Source organism: Salarias fasciatus, chromosome 17 (assembly GCF_902148845.1).
Source record: "Salarias fasciatus chromosome 17, fSalaFa1.1, whole genome shotgun sequence".
In the NCBI taxonomy this organism is placed as follows: Eukaryota; Metazoa; Chordata; class Actinopteri; order Blenniiformes; family Blenniidae; genus Salarias; species Salarias fasciatus.
Window position 1 is genome coordinate 8,499,290 of NC_043761.1, and position 21,026 is coordinate 8,520,315.

General features: G+C 42.9%; 2 protein-coding genes across 4 annotated transcripts; both read left to right on the forward strand.

Annotated features, from left to right (window-relative positions):
• The first annotated feature begins 578 nt into the window (after positions 1 to 578).
• On the forward strand, positions 579 to 11,192 carry LOC115404338 (transcription intermediary factor 1-alpha-like). 3 transcript variants are annotated; one of them, XM_030113625.1, is made up of 19 exons: positions 579 to 1,250; positions 2,620 to 2,738; positions 2,849 to 2,996; positions 3,610 to 3,742; positions 3,863 to 3,979; positions 4,059 to 4,173; positions 4,259 to 4,405; positions 4,495 to 4,609; positions 5,614 to 5,753; positions 6,515 to 6,775; positions 6,987 to 7,106; positions 7,191 to 7,338; positions 7,427 to 7,484; positions 7,609 to 7,735; positions 8,218 to 8,513; positions 8,603 to 8,714; positions 8,828 to 8,902; positions 9,117 to 9,278; positions 9,619 to 11,192. In XM_030113625.1, the coding sequence occupies exons 1-19, from the start codon at positions 989 to 991 to the stop codon at positions 10,237 to 10,239; spliced, it is 3,276 nt and encodes a 1,091-aa protein (XP_029969485.1). In that variant the 5' UTR covers positions 579 to 988; the 3' UTR covers positions 10,240 to 11,192. The 3 variants fall into 3 exon arrangements, with proteins under 3 accessions (XP_029969485.1, XP_029969487.1, XP_029969486.1); XM_030113627.1 differs by having other exon boundaries at positions 6,533 to 6,775; XM_030113626.1 differs by having other exon boundaries at positions 3,613 to 3,742.
• A 1,260-nt stretch (positions 11,193 to 12,452) lies between these two features.
• On the forward strand, positions 12,453 to 19,470 carry LOC115404634 (fibulin-1-like). The gene is made up of 17 exons (XM_030114040.1): positions 12,453 to 12,516; positions 12,907 to 13,012; positions 13,447 to 13,582; positions 13,692 to 13,824; positions 14,202 to 14,255; positions 14,982 to 15,071; positions 15,286 to 15,420; positions 15,607 to 15,744; positions 15,884 to 16,027; positions 16,121 to 16,243; positions 16,435 to 16,560; positions 16,673 to 16,792; positions 17,021 to 17,152; positions 17,267 to 17,390; positions 18,853 to 18,995; positions 19,116 to 19,253; positions 19,331 to 19,470. The coding sequence occupies exons 1-17, from the start codon at positions 12,453 to 12,455 to the stop codon at positions 19,468 to 19,470; spliced, it is 2,046 nt and encodes a 681-aa protein (XP_029969900.1).
• The last annotated feature ends 1,556 nt before the right edge of the window (positions 19,471 to 21,026 follow it).

The following is a 21,026-nucleotide window of genomic DNA, read 5'->3' on the forward strand; positions in this document are numbered from 1 at the left end:
TGAATAATTTTTGGAATTGAATTACTTTTAATGAATTGTTGATGTTTTGAATATAGTTTTTGATTGATTTGTGCCTTTTTTTACAATTTCACTATGTGCAAGGTCATCTTGTGAACCTGATTTGACCCTCTGTTAGCCTGTGTTGGTCAGACTGAAGTGCGTCCGGTGCGTAGGTCCAGTGCAATGACTCCAAGAGATCCTCCCTGTGGCAATAGAGACTCTTTAACTCCTCTGTGTTCATAATGATTGTGGTGTTTTGGTTAGTTTCATCCTTTCTGTCATTATTTTAGTCACTGAAAAACACGTGCATACTGATATTCAGAAACACTTATTTAATTTTATCCTGCTTTATTTGAAATTAAACTTTCTGTTCTATTCATTCTGCGAGGAACAGAGCTTTAAAAGAATTTCCTTTTGGAATTAATAATAAAGTAATTCTATTCTATTCTATTCTATTCTATTCTATTCTATTCTATTCTATTCTATTCTTGCGTCAGTATCTCATTGCCAGCATGTATTTTGTCCTTCGTCGGCCCACGTAGCGACGAAGTCTCGCAGTGCCTTGTGGGTGATACATGGTTGGTGTTTTGAGCCCAGGCAGTCGCTTTTCTCCTGGAAAAAAACTGCCTAAAGAAACTAAATGTGCAGCCTGATACCAACCCATATGCCCCCGTGTGCCGTTATTGTTCCACTCGTGTTCATTAAACCCACCACAAAGAGAGGAAGGTACAATTTATTGTCTTTTTGAGTTGTGCAGTGCAAAAAGGCTACGATGCTAACTTAGCCTCACAAACGGAAAGAAAGACTTCTGTTAAACGTCGCAGTTCAGCCAATCCAAACACACTGTAAGACACGTATTTTTTAACGCGGCGATGCTCAACAGTCGTCCTTATCTACCATAAGGTAGGTAGCATCCTTTGTTCGCCGCCGGGACGCTGGCTTGTATCGATTAGTTGAGAGGAGGCAGCGGGGAGCAGCTGTGGGGGAAATGGATGAAAGTGGAGAGAAAGACGACGTCGTCATTATCGTGGAGAATGAGGCCGAGAGTTTGCCCGCAGGAGAGGAGAGGCTGAAGCAGCAGGGCACTTTCGGGCTCATGGACACTTGCCCGATCTGTAAATTGAGCTTCCACAACAGAGAGCCCAAACTGCTGCCGTGTCTCCACTCCTTCTGCAAGAGGTGTCTCCCTGCCCCCTTCAGAAATGGCGATCCCAGACGCGAGCCTCAAGTCCCAGGGGACAACAAACTCTGTGAGTGAAACCTTTCTCTGTGGTTAGAATCGTTTACTGATTCCCGTTGTTACAACTCCAGTGTCATATTGAAACACCGCTGGAATAAATTAAACCTAATTATTCCGATTTGCTTCCTCGTGCCATAACATCTTAGATGTTGTTCAATCTTTAAGCAGTACAAGCAAATAGTGGGACATGCACTAGTTATAGTTTAGTTTAGCGTTCTGTATATTTACCTGTTTGTTTTGAGGTTGTTTGAGTCATGAGTTGATTGATGAACAAAAATCACAGGATGCAAACAGGAGGACTGTATTAGTGGATTGGATTAATAAAGTTTATGTTTCTCCTTTTCCAGCATACGTTTTCATTTGTCTCCCTCAGTGTCTTCGTTTTCCTCATGATGATAAACAATGAAAAATGTAAAAAAAAAAAATTATAAATCAACAAACTGCTCTCCAAAAGGATCATTAAATGAGGAGTAGATTTGGTTAGAATTACAGGGCCTGAAGCTGATCAGTGGCAAAAAAAAGGTGACAAAATTGGCATCTCATCACAAGGTTTACGCAGACGTTCATTCAGACGTACTCCTGTTTACACAGACATGAGCAGTAAAGGTACCATTTAAGCTCAGAAGGTCGTCAAGGAACGTCACACTCACAAAATTAACCGGATTTGATTGTGGATTGAAGGTCTTCGTATTACTACTGAATGGGTTATTATTGCTGGCTCATCGTGATCTGACGAGCTCTATCAATAGATGTTGAAAGAGCAGATTGTTTGAATAAAATAGCTTTTTTGATTTTGATCTCTGTAAGCCTCATGATGTTACTCTGTTCGAAAAAAAGTAATATGGTTGAAAGGACAAAAGAGGCAAAGACAGTTAATGATTTGTCTGTTGGAACAGTTAAAGCATCAATCGGGGTCTTGGTGAAACTTTCTGTTATTTTTGTGGAACATCAGCTGAAACGATATCATTCATTGACAGCCTTCGAATAAGTTTTTATTACGTTGTGTGAGAAGGAACTCATTGACTTAGAGTTTCTGTGAACACTACATTTTATTGAAAACTGTGAAACAGAAAATTTAAAGGGGACCACTGAAATTTAGTTGTCTCTTCTGTTTTGTTTTGTGGTGTAAAATTGCTGCTGCCGAAACAGATTAGTTTCAAATTTTCAGTTTTAATGAAAAACAAAAACCTAAAAAACAGCTCCTTAAACTAGTTTGGGGAGTAACAAAATACGCTCAATATGCACACTTGATCTTATAGATGCATCATATATTTCATTCCTTGAACCTTATTAGCATGGATCTAAAAATAGGTAATAGATCATGTTTTTCTTTTAGTGGTGATAAAGTGATATTTTTGGTAATTATTTTTCTGCTGCAGTGGGGACGATTCGATGTCCTGAATGCAGACAAGACTGCTGTGAGATAGACGTGTTGGACAATTTCTTTGTGAAAGACTCTGCGGAGATGCCGAGCAGCACCGTGGAGAAAACCAGCCAGGTTGGTCGTCTCGCATATTCAGAGCTCTTCCTTGTTCTGCCACCAACTACAGAAATGGTTTTTCTACATCTTCTCCTTTTGTTTTGTTTCTGTTCCTGTTTGTTCTGTAGGTGTGTATGAGCTGTGAGGACAACACAGAAGCAACGGGTTACTGTGTGGAGTGTGTGGAGTTTCTGTGCGTGACGTGCATCGAGGCGCACCAAAGAGTCAAATTCACCAGGGATCACACCATCCGCCAGAAGGAGGAGATGTCGCCAGGTGGGCTCAAAATCAAAGCTGGACTCTGATCACACCATCGTCTTTTTATTTATTAGGATCTACTCCCGTCTCTGATTGGTCAGAACATTACAGTAAAACATGCAGACATACCCACTCTCATCCAACATACAGAAAATGGCTTTATTACGCTTTTTAATACTCTCAATGCTGTGGCAATATTGTGTGAATCGAGTAATTTTGAGTTTGGTAAGCTCGAGTTCCCTCTCAGGCATAATTACAGGTCTGAACCTGCTGCCTCTAACAGATCCTGATCAAGTGTGAAACACTGAAATCACGGCTCGACTTTCCTTTAGACCGCATGTCATTTCCCTTACTTTGTATTCATTTACAATGAGTAAAGTATGACACATAACCTGAAGAGGAATTTAGTTGGGAAAGTTAAAAAATGTTGCACTACACACGGATTTACTGTTTTCAGATTCTGTGCGCTTGTTCTGTAAAAAAAAAAAGAAATTTAAAAATCAATGATTTACTGCTCTATTGAATGCGTCGTGCTTTGCAGGCTTCTGGGAAGAAATGTTTAACTTCAGTTGACAAAGGCTCATCATAGACTGCTTTGTGTTTTCCCGCTCCCTGGCTGTCTTTCCATCAGAAGCTTTAGGCATATCCACGCAGAAGCCCGTCTTTTGTGACATCCACAAGCAGGAGCCCCTGAAGCTCTTCTGTGAGACGTGCGACCGGCTCACCTGCCGGGACTGTCAGCTCCTCAAGCACAAAGATCATAAGTATGTCTGCTTTTTTTTTTTTTCTTTTTCTTTTTTTAATTTTACAAACCGATTTAACTGCACAGATGCTTTGAGATTGGCTTTCCCTGTTAATCCACGGTTAATGTTCTTTGTGTGTAGCTACCAGTTTTTGGAGGACGCGTACAGAAACCACAGGCAGTACCTGGAGACCATGACGCAGCAGTTGCAGGAGAAAAGAAAAGCCATCGAGGACGTGTCCAGCTGCATCAACTCCGGGTAAAGTCACCCCCCAGCTTCTTCTTCCGTGCTCCAGATATGACTACAAGCCGTCATAGTTTGTTTTTGACTTTCACAGACTGCAGCAAGTTGACGAAAATCGGAAATCCGTTACTAATGAAATCAAGAAATCCATCTGTAACTTGATCATGGAGATCAACAGGAAGGGAAAGATTCTGGTCAACCAGCTGGAGGTTTGTTTGCTTTTAAAATTTTAACATCCACCAAATGGCCATTTTGGATTTATTTTCTGAAACTATGTACATATTTTCCATCCAGGCGTTGACTAAGGACCATGAGTTGGGTCTGAAAAAGCAGCAGGAGGACGTCAACACTCTGAGCAGGCACCTGGATCACGTCATCAGCTTCACCAAGTGGGCCACGGCGAGCCAGAGCGGGACGGCCCTCCTGTACTGCAAGAGGCTGGTGGGTAAAGAGACCGTCACACGACTCCACAGTGTCATGCGCGTACAGCAGCCTGAAAAAACATCCTGAAGTCTGTTCTTGCCTTCTAGATCCTTTACCAGATCCACTACCTGATGAGAGCGAGCTGCAATCCCTCCATCGTCCCGCAGAGCTCGGTTCGCTTTCAGTGCCGCTCGGGTTTCTGGGCCTCAAACGTAGACCTCGGTAAGCAGTGAAGAAAAACAGACGGTTCCTACTGATGTGTGAATTATCAAAATACATGTTTGATCAGAGTCACAAAACAGCTGCATTTAGACTTCATAGAGTATTTTTCAGCTTTGGTTTACATGTGGAACCAGTTGCGATGTCTCTGTTTTATGGATTTTTATTAATTCTTTAGACAGTAACTCATCAAAATGAGGTCATTGAAATAGTAGAAAGCAAATACCTCCAATCGACCAATTGATGGTGCTAATTCTCCACTAATTTTACAACCAAGTTATGTTATTAATAGAGGCCAAGTGAAAACCTCAAACATAGTGGAAAAAGCATATTCTGTCCAGTTGTTTTGACTCTGGCGAATGGAAACAATTTCACTCATCATGCAAATTAATTGCGCCCATCGCCGATAATTGCAATCAGGCGTCTCGCAATCACCGCGGCGGGCCCGATTTCAACTCGCTCCAAGAATGTGCAGCCGCATGAGACGACGCGCAGGGAGCAGGTGAAGCAGAACCACAGCGAGGAGAGGAGACGGGGATTTGTAGGAGTTGCTTCACTCGCTTCAGCTCAGCGAAGGAAACCAGACGCAGGATTTGAAAGCTTAGTTCGGATCAGGACTTTGCTCGTGTTTAGCTCAATTGCTGTGTGTTTTTGCCCAGCTTCACTGTCTCTTCTGCTTCATGCTTTAGAGTTATTCTTTGCGCTGTTAGACTTCAGCATGTTTCATTGTTTTATTAAATGTGCTGCTGTTTTCTACTCATACTGTTTTGATTGTTGGATACATAGGTTTGTTTTTTTCATTAAAAATTTAGCTGTTCCTCTTTGATTCTTCCTGCGTTTTATGTTTAATAAACAGCACTTTATTGTGTAGTTTTTATTATTATTTAGTCCATTTATACTCGCATCATCTCTCTTGAAGCCATATTGAAAAATGGAACATTTTTCAATTTTTGTCCTTCCTGTTGGAACTGTTGGTTTCCCGCTGAGTGCCTGCTTGTTTCCTGCAGGGTCTCTGGTTGTAGAAAGAGGACCAGGAAGGCCCACCATCGCCAACCATCAGCCCGGTCCCAGAGTGGAGCTGCAATCCGGGGGACTGTCCATGTCGGCTCAGCAGCGACAGAGCACGCTGGCTCAGCTGCAGATGCAGGTAAATAGATTTCTTTTCTTTTAAATAAAAAATTAAATAGTTTAGTTTGGCGTAAATGAGGACAGCCTTAAAAAAAATTAGACAAAACAGTCACGATTGACCGAAGAGAATTTCCAAGTTATGAATGATACAAATTTGCACCACAAGGTGGAGTTAGTGCTTTAAATTAGAACATTTGAACTCCACTGCATCTTTTTAATAAGTGTTTAATACAAACTGCTGCTGGAGTTATCAACAGATCTAATAAAGTAAAAAAAACTGGAGTAAAGTTATTAGAAATACATCAAGGCTTTTTATTGTAACATTTAACATTCAAAGATGTCAAAATATGTCGTAATAAATCCCTTTGTGCAATAATGGCTTTTAGAACACAAGTAGTGAAAAAAGTATTAAACTAGAACTTTAGAACTTTAGGCCTCGCAACTATACGGTCAGAGTCCAGCTGCTCAGATTGTTTTAATGAAGTTTAATGTAGAGATCAAGTTGCTGATCTGCACCGCCTGAAATGACTCACAGCACTGAGTTAAGACAATAATGCCTGCTGCACAGGTGTGTAATCTACAGGGTAAGTTAAGTATACCAATATGTAATTGTGAATCATGCCCCGTTTTATCCAAAACAGTAGTTTTCCTTTTTTCCAAATTTAAAAGTGGATGTATTTTGAAATAGTTAAAGACGAGCCAGTGAGTTTTCTTAAAATGTCCTCCCCTAAAAAGGCAACATTACATTTAATATTCAATGCGTCCACTTCTCTGTTTAAGGTTGACAAGATTTCTCAGCATCCCCACAGGCAGCCGCACCCCAACCACTGGTCCTGGTACCAGAATGTCAGGCTTCCCGGACCGCCCGGCCCTCCCGGACCCCCCGGACCGCCGCCCCCGACCCGGCCCATCCACGGAGGATCTTCCCCCTCTCAGGGCCCCCACGGCCTGGGCCAGCCGGGACGACGGTTTGGGAGTTCCCACCACAACCCTCGCAGCCCCTCCTCCATGCTCCACAACAGCAGCCTCTCGTCAAATCACGTAAGTTGAAGCAGATTTTCACTGAAATGTTTTTATCTTTGTAGGTCCATAGAGCGTGTATCTTTTCACATGCTTGATAGTGCTTATAAATATGATAAAAGAAGACAAGGAGAATCCGTGTTGCATGAGATCACTGCTTAATTTTACTTTGTTTTGTTATCAAACCCAGCCTGATTTGAATGAACTGACTTCTCACTTCCTCTCCATCCAGACTCTGAGAGATTTGATCAATACGTCCAGCTTCCCCCTCAAACCCATCGAGGTGTCCCCGGGCGCCTCCCGCTTCCCGCAGCCTCTGACCACCAGCGCAGCCGCTCAGACGTCACTGCAGGTGAGCGACGAGTCGGGCGTCGGTTCAGCGTCTGGGCGTGTCGCCGCGCACGCCGCCTAATGTTTTTGTTGTCTTTCCACGCAGAGATGCATGCCGGAGCCGTCCTTCCTGAAGAGGAGCGAAGCTGGCGGCTCGGTGCCCTCCATCACCATCACCATCCCCAAACCCAGCTTCGCCTCCAGCTCGGCCGCCTTGACCGCCAACAAAACCAGCTCGCTCAACCACGTGACCGGTGTGTGCTCTGATCCCGATCAATGTTAACTCCAGACATCAGCTTTATTTTGAACTTCTTTCTCTCTCTCTTTCGTCTGTTTCTCAAGTTCAAGGAAGGCAGAACTCCCCGATGGCCAAGCCGTCGTCCACAGACAGGAGCACAGGGTAAGAAAGGATGAATATGATAGAAGTGAGACCGAAGTGTGTCTTTTGTAGAATGAATTCACACTCCCTGCGCCTGGCGCTGTGTCGTAGCCTCAGTCGTCTTGCTCTCGTCTTTGTGTTGAAGGACGACTTCCTGGAAGCAGGTCACAGAGCCGTCTTCGGCTCCTGCAGCCAAGCGGCGACGGAGGGCCTCGCCGGGACCCATTATCGTTATCAAAGACGAGCCGGAGGACGAAGATGAAGTCCGCTTTGTAAGAGAGACGTTTGGGTGCTATCAGTAGAGCAGAAGCTTTTGTGCGTAAGAAGTTTCTGACACGCTGTGATGATAGTTGTATCACAGCAAACTTTGTCTGCTATCACATTTCTGAGTTGCTTACTTAATTCCCAAACATGGAGTGGTTTTTCTGACAGAAAATCCACAACAAAGTATGTTTGGCTGATAATCCAGGACACATTTTTCCTCGATTCTCAACATTTTTTGTCTTTCGTCATATCATTGAGGACACTGAACTCAAACAGGAATACTGTCAGGACTGTAAAGATTCCTAAAAATCTGTAATGTACCATTTCATTTTGAGCCATGAATTTCAACGTCTTAGATAATATCTGACTTCTGGAGAGAGAAATGCCATAAACTTCACTCATTCACGCTCACAGTAATTAATCCTCGCCTCGTGAAGTTTTTCTTTTTCTGTTCATAACTGCACACGTCCTCCTCGCTCACCGCCTGCAGGTGCAGTCCAGTGTCGGGTCCAGCTTGCCAGACAGCAGCACCGGCGCGCAGTCCAAACCACGGCAGCAGCAGAAGAGCCCGGCGCCCGACCCGGCGCCCGGAGCCGACCCCAAAGCCCCCCCGCAGCCTCAGCCCCCGTCGCAGCCGGAGTCCGAGAAGAGAGCGGAGCCGGAGGAGGACCCCAACGAGGACTGGTGCGCCGTGTGTCAGAACGGAGGAGAGCTGCTCTGCTGTGACAAGTGCCCCAAAGTCTTTCACCTGGCCTGCCACATCCCCACCCTGAATGAGTCCCCCAGGTCAGAATTAACCCTTTCTCACAGTATTGCGCTCTTCCTTAACGAGTCTCGATCCAAACTTTCTGTCTTTCTGTTGCTCCTCTCTGCAGCGGTGAGTGGTTCTGTTCATTCTGCCGCGACCTGGAGTCTCCAGAGATGGAATACAGCTGCAGCAACAAGGACGTCCAGGTCTCCGAGACGTTCACCGCCGCTGACAGAAGGGTATCGTCTCCAAGCATCACTTCCATTCACAGAGAGCTCTCAGTCATCAGCCTCTGCTGTTTTTTACTTCAGTTACCCGAGTGGATTGACCTGTTTTTGTTTTTTAAATACAGAAGTGCGAGAGACTGCTGCTCCGTCTCTTCTGTAATGACTTCAGCACCGAATTCCAGCAGGCTCCTGCTCCACTGGTAAGGCACAGAAAATAATTTCAAGTCAGTATCGATACATTTTGACCTGTAGATGCTGTGGTTTTTGGATATATACTGTATATCTCCTTAATCCAATACTGAAATAGATTTTTGCATTGCCTTTGAACTGTTATTGAAAGGTGTTTGTCGTTTTGCCACATGCAATGCCTTATTTTGTTTTGAGTGTTTAACATGAACTGTTTTCTAAATGTAGGAGACCAGAAGGTATAAAGAGCTGATCAGGACGCCGATGGATTTATCCATAGTGAAGAAGAAGCTGGAGTCCAAGATGGAGGACGGTGAATTTTACAGCAGCACTGAGGGATTTGTTGCCGATGTCAGGCTTATATTTTCCAACTGTGCAAAGTACTACAAGGTGGGCATCAATGTTTCTTTTGCATGATTTATTTTTTTTATCTGAAACTTATTTTGCAATTTAAATTTCTTTCACAAAGACAATGCATTAACTCGTATTGGTCACAATATAAGATATTGCCTCCTTTACAAGGTTCATATTTGGGGCAAAAAGGTTTGTATGTTGTTTGGAAGAAAAATTTGGATTTTAGAGATCAACAGTTTACTGGCATATGAAAGACACATAATGAAGACGACCAGATGTAGCTTTTCTTTAGACCAGTAATATAGACAATCTCGCTTTTTCAAGTAAAGAAGCATCTTTGCAGTCACTAAAGCTGTTTTTTTTTTCTTTCCTCTAGTCAACCTCAGAAGTGGGGAGTGCTGGATTGTACCTAGAAGACTATTTTGAGGAGCAGCTGACGCTCATCTACCCACGTCGGTTCTTCCCCGGAGGAAGGCAAGAACAGATGATCCCTCCTTTAGAGGACGAGATCGACGAGGAAGAGATGATGGAGGAAGGTGCAGCTCCTGCTGTGGAGAAGCCGGAAAGCCCCGCGGAGAAGGGAATCCCTCCGATGGAGGAAGATCTGGCCCCGATGGAGGAAGCAACAGAGGAAGGAGCAAAAGAAGCAACGGACGAAGCCACAGAGAAAGAAACAGAGCCGGAAAAGGAGGAAAAGTTAGAGAAAGAAAAGGAGATGGAGCCGAGTGAAAAGGACACGGATGCTGTAGCGCCGGCTGCAGATGGAGACAGTCCTCCTGCAGAGGAGGTGAAGGAGGAGGAGGAGGAGGAGAAAACTGCTCCAACACAGACAGAGATTCCCGCAGATCCCGAACCCTGCAAGACGGAAGACCCCGAAGCTCCAGAGTCTCCGAAAGAGGAGAGTCCTCCTCAGCCCTCTCAAGACGAGACTGAAAGTCCAGCGGAAACGGAGAAGGAGAATGTCTCTGCTGCAGACACAGCCAAAGAGGAGGCATGAATTGACGAGGAAGAAAAGCTGGAGACAAGCGAAATGATAGTCTTCCTAGATTAGCAACAATCAGATGACTTTTGTACTATTATTTGCAATAGGAAATGAAGCTTTCTGCCGAACTAAATAGACTTTAGTAGCAGTTACGCTGTAGATGCACAACAAAAGGGAGGAAATAAGCTCCACTCCTATACAGTCCCACGAGTTATTTTCTGTGACTGGCACTCAAAAAGCACATAAACTATACTATTCTCTCCTGCTTATATTATCCCCCCTCCTCCTTTATCACTTGTAAATAGGACACCTATGAACTGAGAGCACCTCACGCTGCAGTCGAACAGCAAAAAGGAACTTTGGATTAGTGCATGTCTTTACATAAACAATGATAATGCCTCCAGTGTGTGGTTATAGACCTTAGTTGAGTTTTATGAGCCATTTTTTGCTCATATATGCAGAGATTGTTTTGTTGCAATAGTATATTTTTCATTATTTTAGTATGCTCTTGATGCTTTGTATGCACTCTGTATGGCTATGTGCTGTAGTCTGTACAGAAGGAAGTGCCGCGTATAATCGGTGCAACGGTTGTCTTTATTTATTAACCGTTTTCAGCTCTTCTCCCCCGAAATCCCAGCAATGTTTTGTGACAGAGCAACCTTCATAATTTATTGACTTTATTGTAATCTGGCCTTGATGATTCAGAGACACCATAATCAACAGGTGTCCTTCAACGTGCAGTCTGATTTTCACATTGGGATGACAGAATATAGAGGATTACACACATTTGGGGAAACTTCCCAGAGCTTTTTTTCTTTTAAATTAGAAAGTCTTGAAGGAATCAAGCTGACACGAGCATTACTGTTGTCACCTCATAACCAATCAGACTGTAAATGAACCCCAACAATGCTGCTGCTCTGAAAAATGCCTGGGTTTCCAATGTTTGTAATAAATTTAATTATGTCTGACTTGTGTTTTGCGATAGTCTTTGTCCTGTGATGCCAGGATGAGGACAATTTCCTTGCTATTTTCCAGTGAAGCTGATCTTATATGCCTTATTTCTTAATTCAGGATTGATCACCTCAAATAGGCAGGATGAGATACTTTTACACACTAGAACAAAGCTGAAGATATATCATTCAGTTACTCTCATCTACTGCCTTATTCAATGCATTCAATCCATTGTATTTATAGTTATCCACATAGTAGGGGCAGTTTTGGGACCCTCATGACATTAATAATACTCTGTGCTGGAGCCTCTTGTCAAAGTTTTGAGTTTTGATGAATGAATGTCTCCCAAACTTTAAGCTTCCTGTCATCCATTGTTCTGCTATCCATCTGTCTTCTGTGCCACTTTATCTAGTTTATGCTTGTATTACGATTGTAGAAATGTGGGACATCTTCAATCTTGTGTTTAGTCTAAAATTAGTTTCAGAGATGTAACATGACTTATCCTCTGTACCAGTTTGTTTAATTCAGGGTAGTGGGACATTATAGCTAAACCCAACTGACCGAAACAATTTTGGACATGCAGATTTGAAGCTGTAACATTTTCATTTAACCAGCGCTAACCACTGTACCCAGTACCCAGAGAAAAGTCACACAAGGAAAACGGATTTAGTTTGCAGTTTGGAAGCATTATGTTAGGAACCTGCTGAAAAGGACCAATAAAGTTCTTTTCCAGTCCATATTCTACTAATTAAACATGTCTAGGGTTGCAGGCTGCTGAAGCCAGTCCCAGCTGCAGGGACAGGATACTCCACACAGAAAGGCACAGCCAGCATTTGAACCCTTGAACTTCTGGATGTGAGGTGTGAGAGCGAACCACTACATAACCGAACCACACTGAGCAAGCATTCTTAGTCAGGAAGTCTTAATTTTTATGAAGGAACCTTCACCAATAAAGTTTAATTGAAGTCCTAAACCTAAATTAATAAATATTGACGCCACGTGCACAAGATATGATAATAATCATTCTAATAAAAATATTAAGTGTAGTTTGTTGTGTACAAGTTAGTTTGAAGTTTATAGCTAAAAACAGGGTTTTGTGTGTTTTTAAAATTGCACGTGAAGTAATCTCACGCAGCCACCCCCTGTTCCCCGGAGGGGGAGCGGCTCTTCCCCCGACCGGGCGGAGCAGCACCCCCCCGCCGGGCGGAGCGGCGGTGACACGCGGGCCACTTCTGCTCTCCTCGCGCTGTCGCCTCCTCCTCAGTCTCCAGCTCGCGATGGCCCGCACCGCTCTGTGGATAACAGTCCTCCTCTCTTTACACGGAGCTCTGCAGGGATACGGTAAGAAGACACCAAATGATTGATTTCATGGCTTTGATTGATTCCTTCTTTAGCATATTGGCAGTTTAACTATTTATTAATTCAACAAAACCTGGTTTTTCTGTGTGAACATTTCTTGACATGTCAAGTTAACGTGAACAAAATCAACTAAACACAATTTTCTCTTTCCTTTTTCAGTGTAATGAAGCCCATAATGTTATATCTTGATCCATTGTCAGAATATTTTGTCAGTAAGAAGTGGTTGAAGTTGCAGGAATTATAATGTTATTGATTGTTACAAGCTGTTTCTGTTTCCCTACAGCCTAATTCAAATAAATTTAAGTTTTATTTCAAACGACTTTATTTCAGTCTTTATTGAGTTGAGCTCCAGTGTCTTCATCCCGCCTACAGGGACTGAACCCCCCACCTTGCTGGAGTGCTGTGAGCTTGGGAAGAACAAAGGTGAGGATGAGCAAGACTGCACCGTCCACCCACTGATTTCCTCCCACTTGTGCACGTAAGAAACACCTGCTTTCTCCAGATGTGTTAAAAAAAAAAGAAAAAAATTATTTCCTAGTAGATTTATATCAAAAATCATTTCCAATAATGTCTTACATTGTGACAAAAATTCCTACCTGTTGTCAGATAATGCATGTGAGGACAGAGATATAGTGGAGCCACAATGTTATTGAAGCGTCTGAGAGATTTTTCATTATCTCAGAGGTTAGATAAGGGTGCACTGTTCGTACGTACATTATGATTAATGCTGAAAAGAGCTTCCATTTACCAGCGTGGAATATTTGGAGATGATAGGAGTGGAGCTTGAGTTCCAGAGCGTGGAACTGAAATGAAGAGTTTCTCTGGTTTTTAGTCCAAAGTGTGTCCTATGAGGTGAGTGAAAGTCCACCTCGATGGGGATTTCGTCTAAATCTCCCTGCTTTTCACTTCCAGCATTGTTTACGAGCAGTGCTGCTTCTCCATAGAAAGAGGTCTCCTCTGCGAAAAAGGCATCGCGATGGCCCGTAGGCAAGGGGCCTGCGAGAGGCCTTACTTTGAAGGATATGGCCATGAAACACAAACCTCAAAGGTTGGTCTTTTTTCCCCCCTAACATCCACATCTCTCACTCTCTTTGCACGTGGCTGTTTTTTTTTTGCCACATTCAAAGCGTTTCTCTCTGTTGTCCCCTCCTCTTCAGATGTGCTGTGACTGCTGCTCGCTCGGTTTGACTTTATCAAAGAGCGGCGTCGGTTGTCACTTCAAGGAACTGTTCCTGGGAAGTGTGTGTACCTCTGTAGCTCACAGCTGCTGCTTCAAAAACTCTACTGCAGGTAAATGAGATAAATTAACAGTTAAGAATAATAACACTACTCCCAACAAAAAAAAGAGCCTTACATACAATCAAGTGGCTCCTTTTTTTTATTTTTGTTAATGCAGCACTCCTTAACTAAAGTACAGTAAACGGCCTTGCAGTGACAGCTGTGGAGCAGACACTGGGATCACAACAGACTTCTGGTATCATTCAGGTTAAGGTTAAAATGTTGGCTGCGGATCAACTGGTGTAGCAGATTTACGTGACAGAACACTTAGATTTGATTTGAAGAAATTCCTGTTTTTGCTTTCGCAGGTCAAGGGTTCGCATTTGCTTTCATAAACAAAAAGTGTGATTTTTTATAATCAGAGTTTTGCTTTCACTTCTCCAAAACAGGATTGGTTGATAAAGTGCCCACCGTAAGTCCAGAGGAAGTGCACGGCTGTGCAGGTTTGTCACTTTTGTTTTTCTTAATGAAATCATTAGATTTCAATCTTAGAAGAAGCTCAAACAGCAACCACTTTATAGTTTTCTCCTCCATGAACCATCATTGGCGTGGCAGATTACTTTTTTCCAATGGATACATAAAATGCATTTCCAACCAGAGGCAGCGGTGCAGCCTCACACTGTGATGATGCCTCCACCGTGCTTTAGAATAGAAATGCCGTACATTTAATTTGCAGCTTGATTTCATTGCCTATAAAAGAATTGATGCAATGCATTCTTCAAAGTTTTACTGTTTATAGCTTCAAGGACTTTTTAAAACTTTTTAAAAAGTGTTGTCCTTCAAGGTGGTCTTGCATTTTTGTGTGTGCAGTGTTTAGAACAGGGCAGAAGTGAGTCCTTCCAGCTTATCCTGAAGAGTTTTCCACGATTTATGTGGTATTTTTAATTGAGTGCCATATCATGACGACTTACAACTAAACTTCTTGATAACATCACTAACTCAAAAAAAAAAGGAAATTCAAGACTTTATCGGGTTTTTAAATTTCCTCTCTGTTACTCTGATTGTCTTGTCTTCACCATTACGAGAAAGAAAACATTTTTTACGGAATCAAACTATCATTTATGGGTTAATTTAGCCGACACATTCAGGGACAAATGAGTGAGTTGTTTTATTTCTGTTAATTATTTCTGTGTGTTGTGCTGTGTGTGTTTTTTCTGTGCCGTCTTCAGACTCTCTTTGCTCTCAGCTGTGTATCGATGACGGAGTGTGTTCCTGTTATGATGGCTTTGCACTGCAAAATGATGGCTTAACCTGTAAGGGTAAGTAATGTCAAATAATACATGAGGTTTGAGTACATTTAAGACGAAGAATTGATTCAGGTTTGGTTGGTATGAATTTCCGGGAGTGTAAAAGATAAAAGAGTATCTATTGGAATATCACATTGAGTGATGGTGAAAGCTGATTTTACGGATTAAAAAAGTTTTCTGTTTTTTTCTGTATTTCTTGATTTTTATGAAATGCTTTCTTCAACAGACATCAATGAGTGTCAGACTGGCAGTCATATTTGTAGCACTGGCTACATTTGCATTAACACTGAGGGCTCCTTTCGCTGTCAGAAGAAATCCCACTGTAGCCCTGGATATGCGCTCATTGAAAACGTCTGCAAAGGTAAAAATTCTTAACCTGGCGTGCCAGACTGACTTTATGTGTTACACACAAGACCCCATGTGTCCCTGAGCGTGGAGAGACAGTCTGGCGTGCCAGGCTAAAAAATTCTGCATGTCCGAAACACCTAAATCATAATGTCAGTCGCTGCTATTACCATTAAAATGCTTCATTGATTATCCGTTCCAGACATCGATGAGTGTAAATTAGGAACCCACCACTGCGGGCCGAGCTTTGTTTGCATCAATATACAAGGATCCTTCAGCTGCCTCCCGAAGGACAAGTGTGCACCCGGCTACACTCTGGACGATATTGGCGCCTGTATCGGTAAACTCCCACTCTTCATTGAACAAGTTTGAGCATCTCCCATCTTACGGAGGTGGTAAATGGACTCACATTCATCACTGAAGATGCTTATGGAAAATCATCAATTCGTCTCGTGCCGAATATTTTTCTTTCTCAATAGATCTGAATGAGTGTGTGGAAGGATCCAATCCCTGCCCGCCTGGAGAGACGTGCATCAACAACGTTGGCTCCTTCATCTGCCGCAGCAACGCGGTCGTTTGCGGGCCGGGCTATCATCTGATTGGCGACGGCAGACAGTGCGAAGGTCTGACTCCACCGCAGCCCGTTCCTCTTCCAGTCGTTTGATTCGCTCGGTAACTGCCGCCATCTCCCCTGGTCTTGTCTTGTTGCCTGACAGATATTGACGAGTGTGAAAAGGGCGACCTGTGCGGGATCCACCGCTGCGTCAACCTGGTGGGTTCATTTCGGTGCGAGTGCCTCCCTGGCTTCTCTTTCAACAGCATCACCAAGCTTTGTGACGGTACGGCGGTTATTCTCTCCCACGCCGTGTTGGGAAATGTAGATCCCACACCTTTTGAACTGTAACCTCGCTTTTGTAGGTATTAAAGATGAATGGACACCTGATTTAATTTTGGATTAGCGCAACTTAATTAGTAATCCCTTTTAACTGATGATAATTCCTTGTATGTGTTTTTTTTTTTTTTCATCTAGATATTAATGAGTGTGGGTATCATACTAAGCCACCATGTGCCCAAAGGTGTGAGAATGTAATTGGGACGTTCAGGTGCAGATGCAACATCGGCTTCAAACTGGCCAATGATAGCAAAAACTGTGAAGGTAAGCTGTTATTATTGAAGATGTGTTGAAGAAAACGTCTTCAGATTTGACTTTTGACAGGATATTTTTTGCGCTCATAAACGTTGTGTGCCTCTTGTCTGTTCACCCTCAGATATCGATGAATGTGAAGTTAAACCTTGCAGCCAGGAATGCACCAATGTGTTTGGCTCGTTCCAGTGCCAGTGTCGGCAGGGCTTCCAGCTCAGCGCCACTGATAGGGTGACATGTGAAGGTATTGTGGCCGTAGTGAGTCTGTGTTCCTTAGAGCTTCATTTATTCATTTAGTCTTTCCTGATCACTTCAGCGCTTGAAAAAAAACAGCTAATTAATTTTTATTTCTATTGAGTCTCTAGAAAAAACAGAGTTGTACAAATACAATTTAAATCTGCAAGCAAATACAAGTCGTCATATTTTTGCGTGTACCTGATTCATCTCAATCATTTTCCCTTCGCCTTCTCAGACATCGATGAGTGCGCCCTCTCTGGCGAAGGAAAGGTTTGTCCTTACCGATGCATCAACTCACCTGGAGGTTTCAACTGCACCTGCCCGCCCCGGGGCTTCATTTCATCCGACGGTGGACAAAAATGTCAAGGTTAGGAATCAAATAACAGTAGCACAATGAGATCCTCTGCCAGAACATTTGTTTGTCATGTGGTGTATTTTGTTTAATTAACAGTCTAACTTTTGCTCTCTGTTGTGTGTTTAGACATTGATGAATGTAAGGCTGGGACGCATACCTGCTCTCCGTCGGAGCGCTGCTTCAATGTGCAGGGAGGATTTCGCTGCCTGTCCTTCACGTGTCCTGTAAACTTTCGGCAAGCATCAAAAGTGTAAGACTCAATAAGCAGCTGCCTTGTTTTGAAGAGCCTGCGCAGCATACCTCTACTAAACTCTGCTCTGTCATCTTCCTCGTTTCAAAATCTTATTTGGCTGCTGTGATGTGCTTTTTACAGAAGACACTAGAGGACATTATGTACCACTAGATGGCGCTTGTTAGTTGCTGAAGATGGTTCCACCCTGTGTGTAGATATTAACTAGTGATGGCAGCTCAGTCTTCCTCATCTCCATGTGGAAGCTTCCCTTTATAGGTGCTTTTCATTTTGTTGAATTGAAAGCAAATCAGATAAAACTAAAATTTTTCTCTGAATCGCCGGCACACACAATCTCTCACACACACACACACGCACCATGCAGCGATGGTTTCCACGATCCCCTCCCGTGCTTCCTTTACTGTGGTCATTTCTAATGCAGAAACCAATTTTTCCTCTGGTCCGTTCCAAGCAGCCATACCAGAGGATCAAGCAGGCCTTTTCCTTGGCAGATAGCAAGAAAAACAAGTGTGGCTCGTACTTACGGGCACCTGGGACCCGGCCGAGATGGGGGCTCGTTTAGCGGTGCAGCAGTGCCTCTGCTCGTGTGATGGATGGTGTTTTCAGTGTTGGTATTGGGTGGTTATCAGTCCATTTGCTGTAAATGATACCGAAAGGCAAAGCGACTGTGTTGCTTCACTGGATTAATGGAACCAGACAAATTTTCCACTGTTCCTGGTGGTTTGGATGGCTTTGTACTACATGAAGCTATATCATATAGTATATGTTGATGTGATTTCTAGAGCTCCATGAACTAAATGACCTTCTCATTTCTAAATACAGGAACCATTCATATGTTCACAGTAAGTTGGTAAAAACACTGATAATTCTAATGATACTTGTGTTTTCGCATGGACTAAATAAACTCTAATCCTCTCCTTCTGGGAATGTTTATGGGTTGGGGTTGAATCCAAAAACATACATTCTTTCATTTCCACTTCTGGTTTTTTACAAGCGTGTTTTTCTTTGGTGGCGTTACACCGGTGGAGAATACCACACAATCATCTCTGCGGCTTGGCCTCGAGCTCGGTGAACATCTTGGACTCACCTGCTTGGGACTAATTACACGGCTCAGCTCCCCCTCCAGTTTTTGAGGCTGTGTTGAAAGCTCCACTGTCTTCACTTTGGGGATCCCTCACACACAATCCAGGGGAGCGGAGCCAGGATTTGGCCTCTTTTTGAGGTACCAACTGCTCGGTTAACCACAGGGATCAATGGGAGTATTCAGGTGTTGCCAGGTTCTTCTTGTTTAATTCACCAGTGGTGCTTTGGGCAAAGGATATTTGCAAGATTACTGTTAAGCACGACTTCCACTTAGACTGATAAATCAACTTTTATTTCATGCTCATCGCGGTTTTCTTTACAGTCTTCTTCCGTCTTCCCTTTTTGTTTGTTTTTTTTTCTCCGCTGCCGTCTTCTGTAGAACTGCATCCGACGATTCTCCCACGGTGCGTTGCATTAAGGACTGCATGCCACATGACCGGGACTGTCTCCTCAACCCGATCCACCTCGTCACCCACAGCGTCCTGTCTCTGCCAACCTTCAGAGACTGCTCTAAGCCAGAGGGTGAGACCACCTTAAGAGCTTTCTAAATCACGTTAAGTTTTCTGCATGAATTCATCACAAGATTTGGTTTTGAAGATTTGAGTCAATACAACTGAATGGTTTCACCAACTCTTCCAACAGAAATAGCTCTGCTGCGAACCACGACTCAAGCTAACCTCGCTCACTCCAACGCCACCGATGTCTTCTTCGTCCTCCTCTCTATGGACGAACGCTTCTCCTTCGATATAGTGAAGCGCACCAAATTTGGCAAGCATATAGGTAAGAAGAGAAGACTTCAGATCTAACCGGCACTCATCAGGGTTACCAGACTAATCCTGACCTGTGTCCTCTCTCAGGCGTCATCCGGCAGCTGAAGCCCATCATTGGTCCCAGGAACATCGTGTTGGAGGTGTCGATTAGCTACGTCACCTCGGGGGTCGTCACTCACATCAATATCGTCGTGATCCATGTCTTCATCTGTGAATACTGGTTCTAACCCGGAATAAAAATGTGCACTCATGGTGCAAGTACCAAAACAAACAGTGCAAATGTCGTCTGGAAACATTTGTTGTGCTGGATATGAAAAACCCTCCAAGATTAAACCACTTTGGTGAATGATGAGAAGAGTTAGGGAGTATGTCCGTCCACCTTACTTTGTTAAACTCAGAATTGGGGCAGTTTTCTGCAGCTGGTAGCAACAAACTTCAGCTCTTGTTATATTTATTTTTAAATTTTCCAAATTCAAGTTTTTCTTCTCTTGTTGGGCTAAAAGTGGACTTGTGTTTAGGGTTACTAACAACACAGCCTTGTGCTTCAAATTATTCTGACAAGATTGGATGAATGAGTCCAAGTAACTACGTTCCTAAATGTTTTAATTCAGTTTGATAAAACATGTCTTGAATTATTATTTTTTGTGCTTAGCACACATTTCACTGGCTTCAGTTGCAGTGCATCAAGGTCATTATCAAATGAAAATTCGAGACCATCAGTTTCCATCAAAGCTCATCCAAGAAGATAAAGTTTATCGTCTGTGTCCAAAAACTGAATTTGAACATTTTGTTTTTCAGTTTAAGACTTTATTATTAAAATTAAAGGCTGCTGCATTCAGTTCCAAATTAATTCAAATGTAATTTGTAGTTTCAGTTATTGTTGGCATAAACTCATAAAATTCCTCATAAAGAAACATTTATTTGCAGAGTGAATTAAATAATTACAAATATAATTCTTGTGGAAACCATTGACTCACAATTGATGATTGTTTTTAACTGATAGGGGAAACTTTATGAAATTACAATTATAAAATTTGCCTAATCGAACCTATTTTGTCCCTCGCATGTTGAAATGTACTTATGACAGTTAAATTGAAACATATCACTAACTTCCAAGTCAATTCCCTCTTTCGTGGCAAGCTAAATGCAGCGTGCCTAATTTATTAATAAAACACTTTTTCACAGATTTCATCCAACAATATTGACTGAATTATTATGGCAGTCTGCCTGAATTTGAATATTAAACATTTATATGATAAATTCTGTTTTCTGGTTTGCTTGTTTTCGGTCCTGAAAGGAGCTTGATAGTCTACTCCATCACAGTAAACCAGCTGTCTTCTAGTTATGATATCTGAGGTTTGAAGAGCAATTAAAATCTAATAAAATGTCCTGTTTATCCTGTAACTCTACCCTTCAGATCCCCTCATCGTGCCCTACCGCTCTCTGGTGGTGAGGATATTTCCAGTCATTCCACTTGAGGGATGAATAATGAGATTCTATAATGGGAATGCTTGCCACTTTTGAGGACTTAAGGTTGACGAATTGCTTGAGGTGGACGCTTCTTACCATCCGTAATCAGCTTCCCCGCAACACATGGCCGCTGTGCCGTTCCAGCCCGGTGAAAACGCACCGACCAGATCTGTGATCTAAAATTTGCCGTACGAATAGCGGACGTCACAACAGCTTGTTACACGAGTTTGTTGCTGCAGCTGCAATGGTTGATCCGCAGCTCATGACCACTGAAATAATTGATCTTTTGACCTCTTAAACATTGCCTCAGATG

Bases quoted from the DNA above. Each gene is read 5' to 3' on its own strand.
- LOC115404634 (XM_030114040.1), top strand. From the start codon at position 12,453: ATGGCCCGCACCGCTCTGTGGATAACAGTCCTCCTCTCTTTACACGGA. The intron at 13,013-13,446 runs GTAAGAAACACC...TTTCACTTCCAG, and splicing joins ATTTCCTCCCACTTGTGCAC to CATTGTTTACGAGCAGTGCT. The intron at 17,391-18,852 runs GTAAGACTCAAT...CGTCTTCTGTAG, and splicing joins TTTCGGCAAGCATCAAAAGT to AACTGCATCCGACGATTCTC.
- LOC115404338 (XM_030113625.1), top strand. From the start codon at position 989: ATGGATGAAAGTGGAGAGAAAGACGACGTCGTCATTATCGTGGAGAAT. The intron at 3,980-4,058 runs GTAAAGTCACCC...TGACTTTCACAG, and splicing joins TCCAGCTGCATCAACTCCGG to ACTGCAGCAAGTTGACGAAA. The intron at 7,107-7,190 runs GTGAGCGACGAG...CTTTCCACGCAG, and splicing joins CCGCTCAGACGTCACTGCAG to AGATGCATGCCGGAGCCGTC.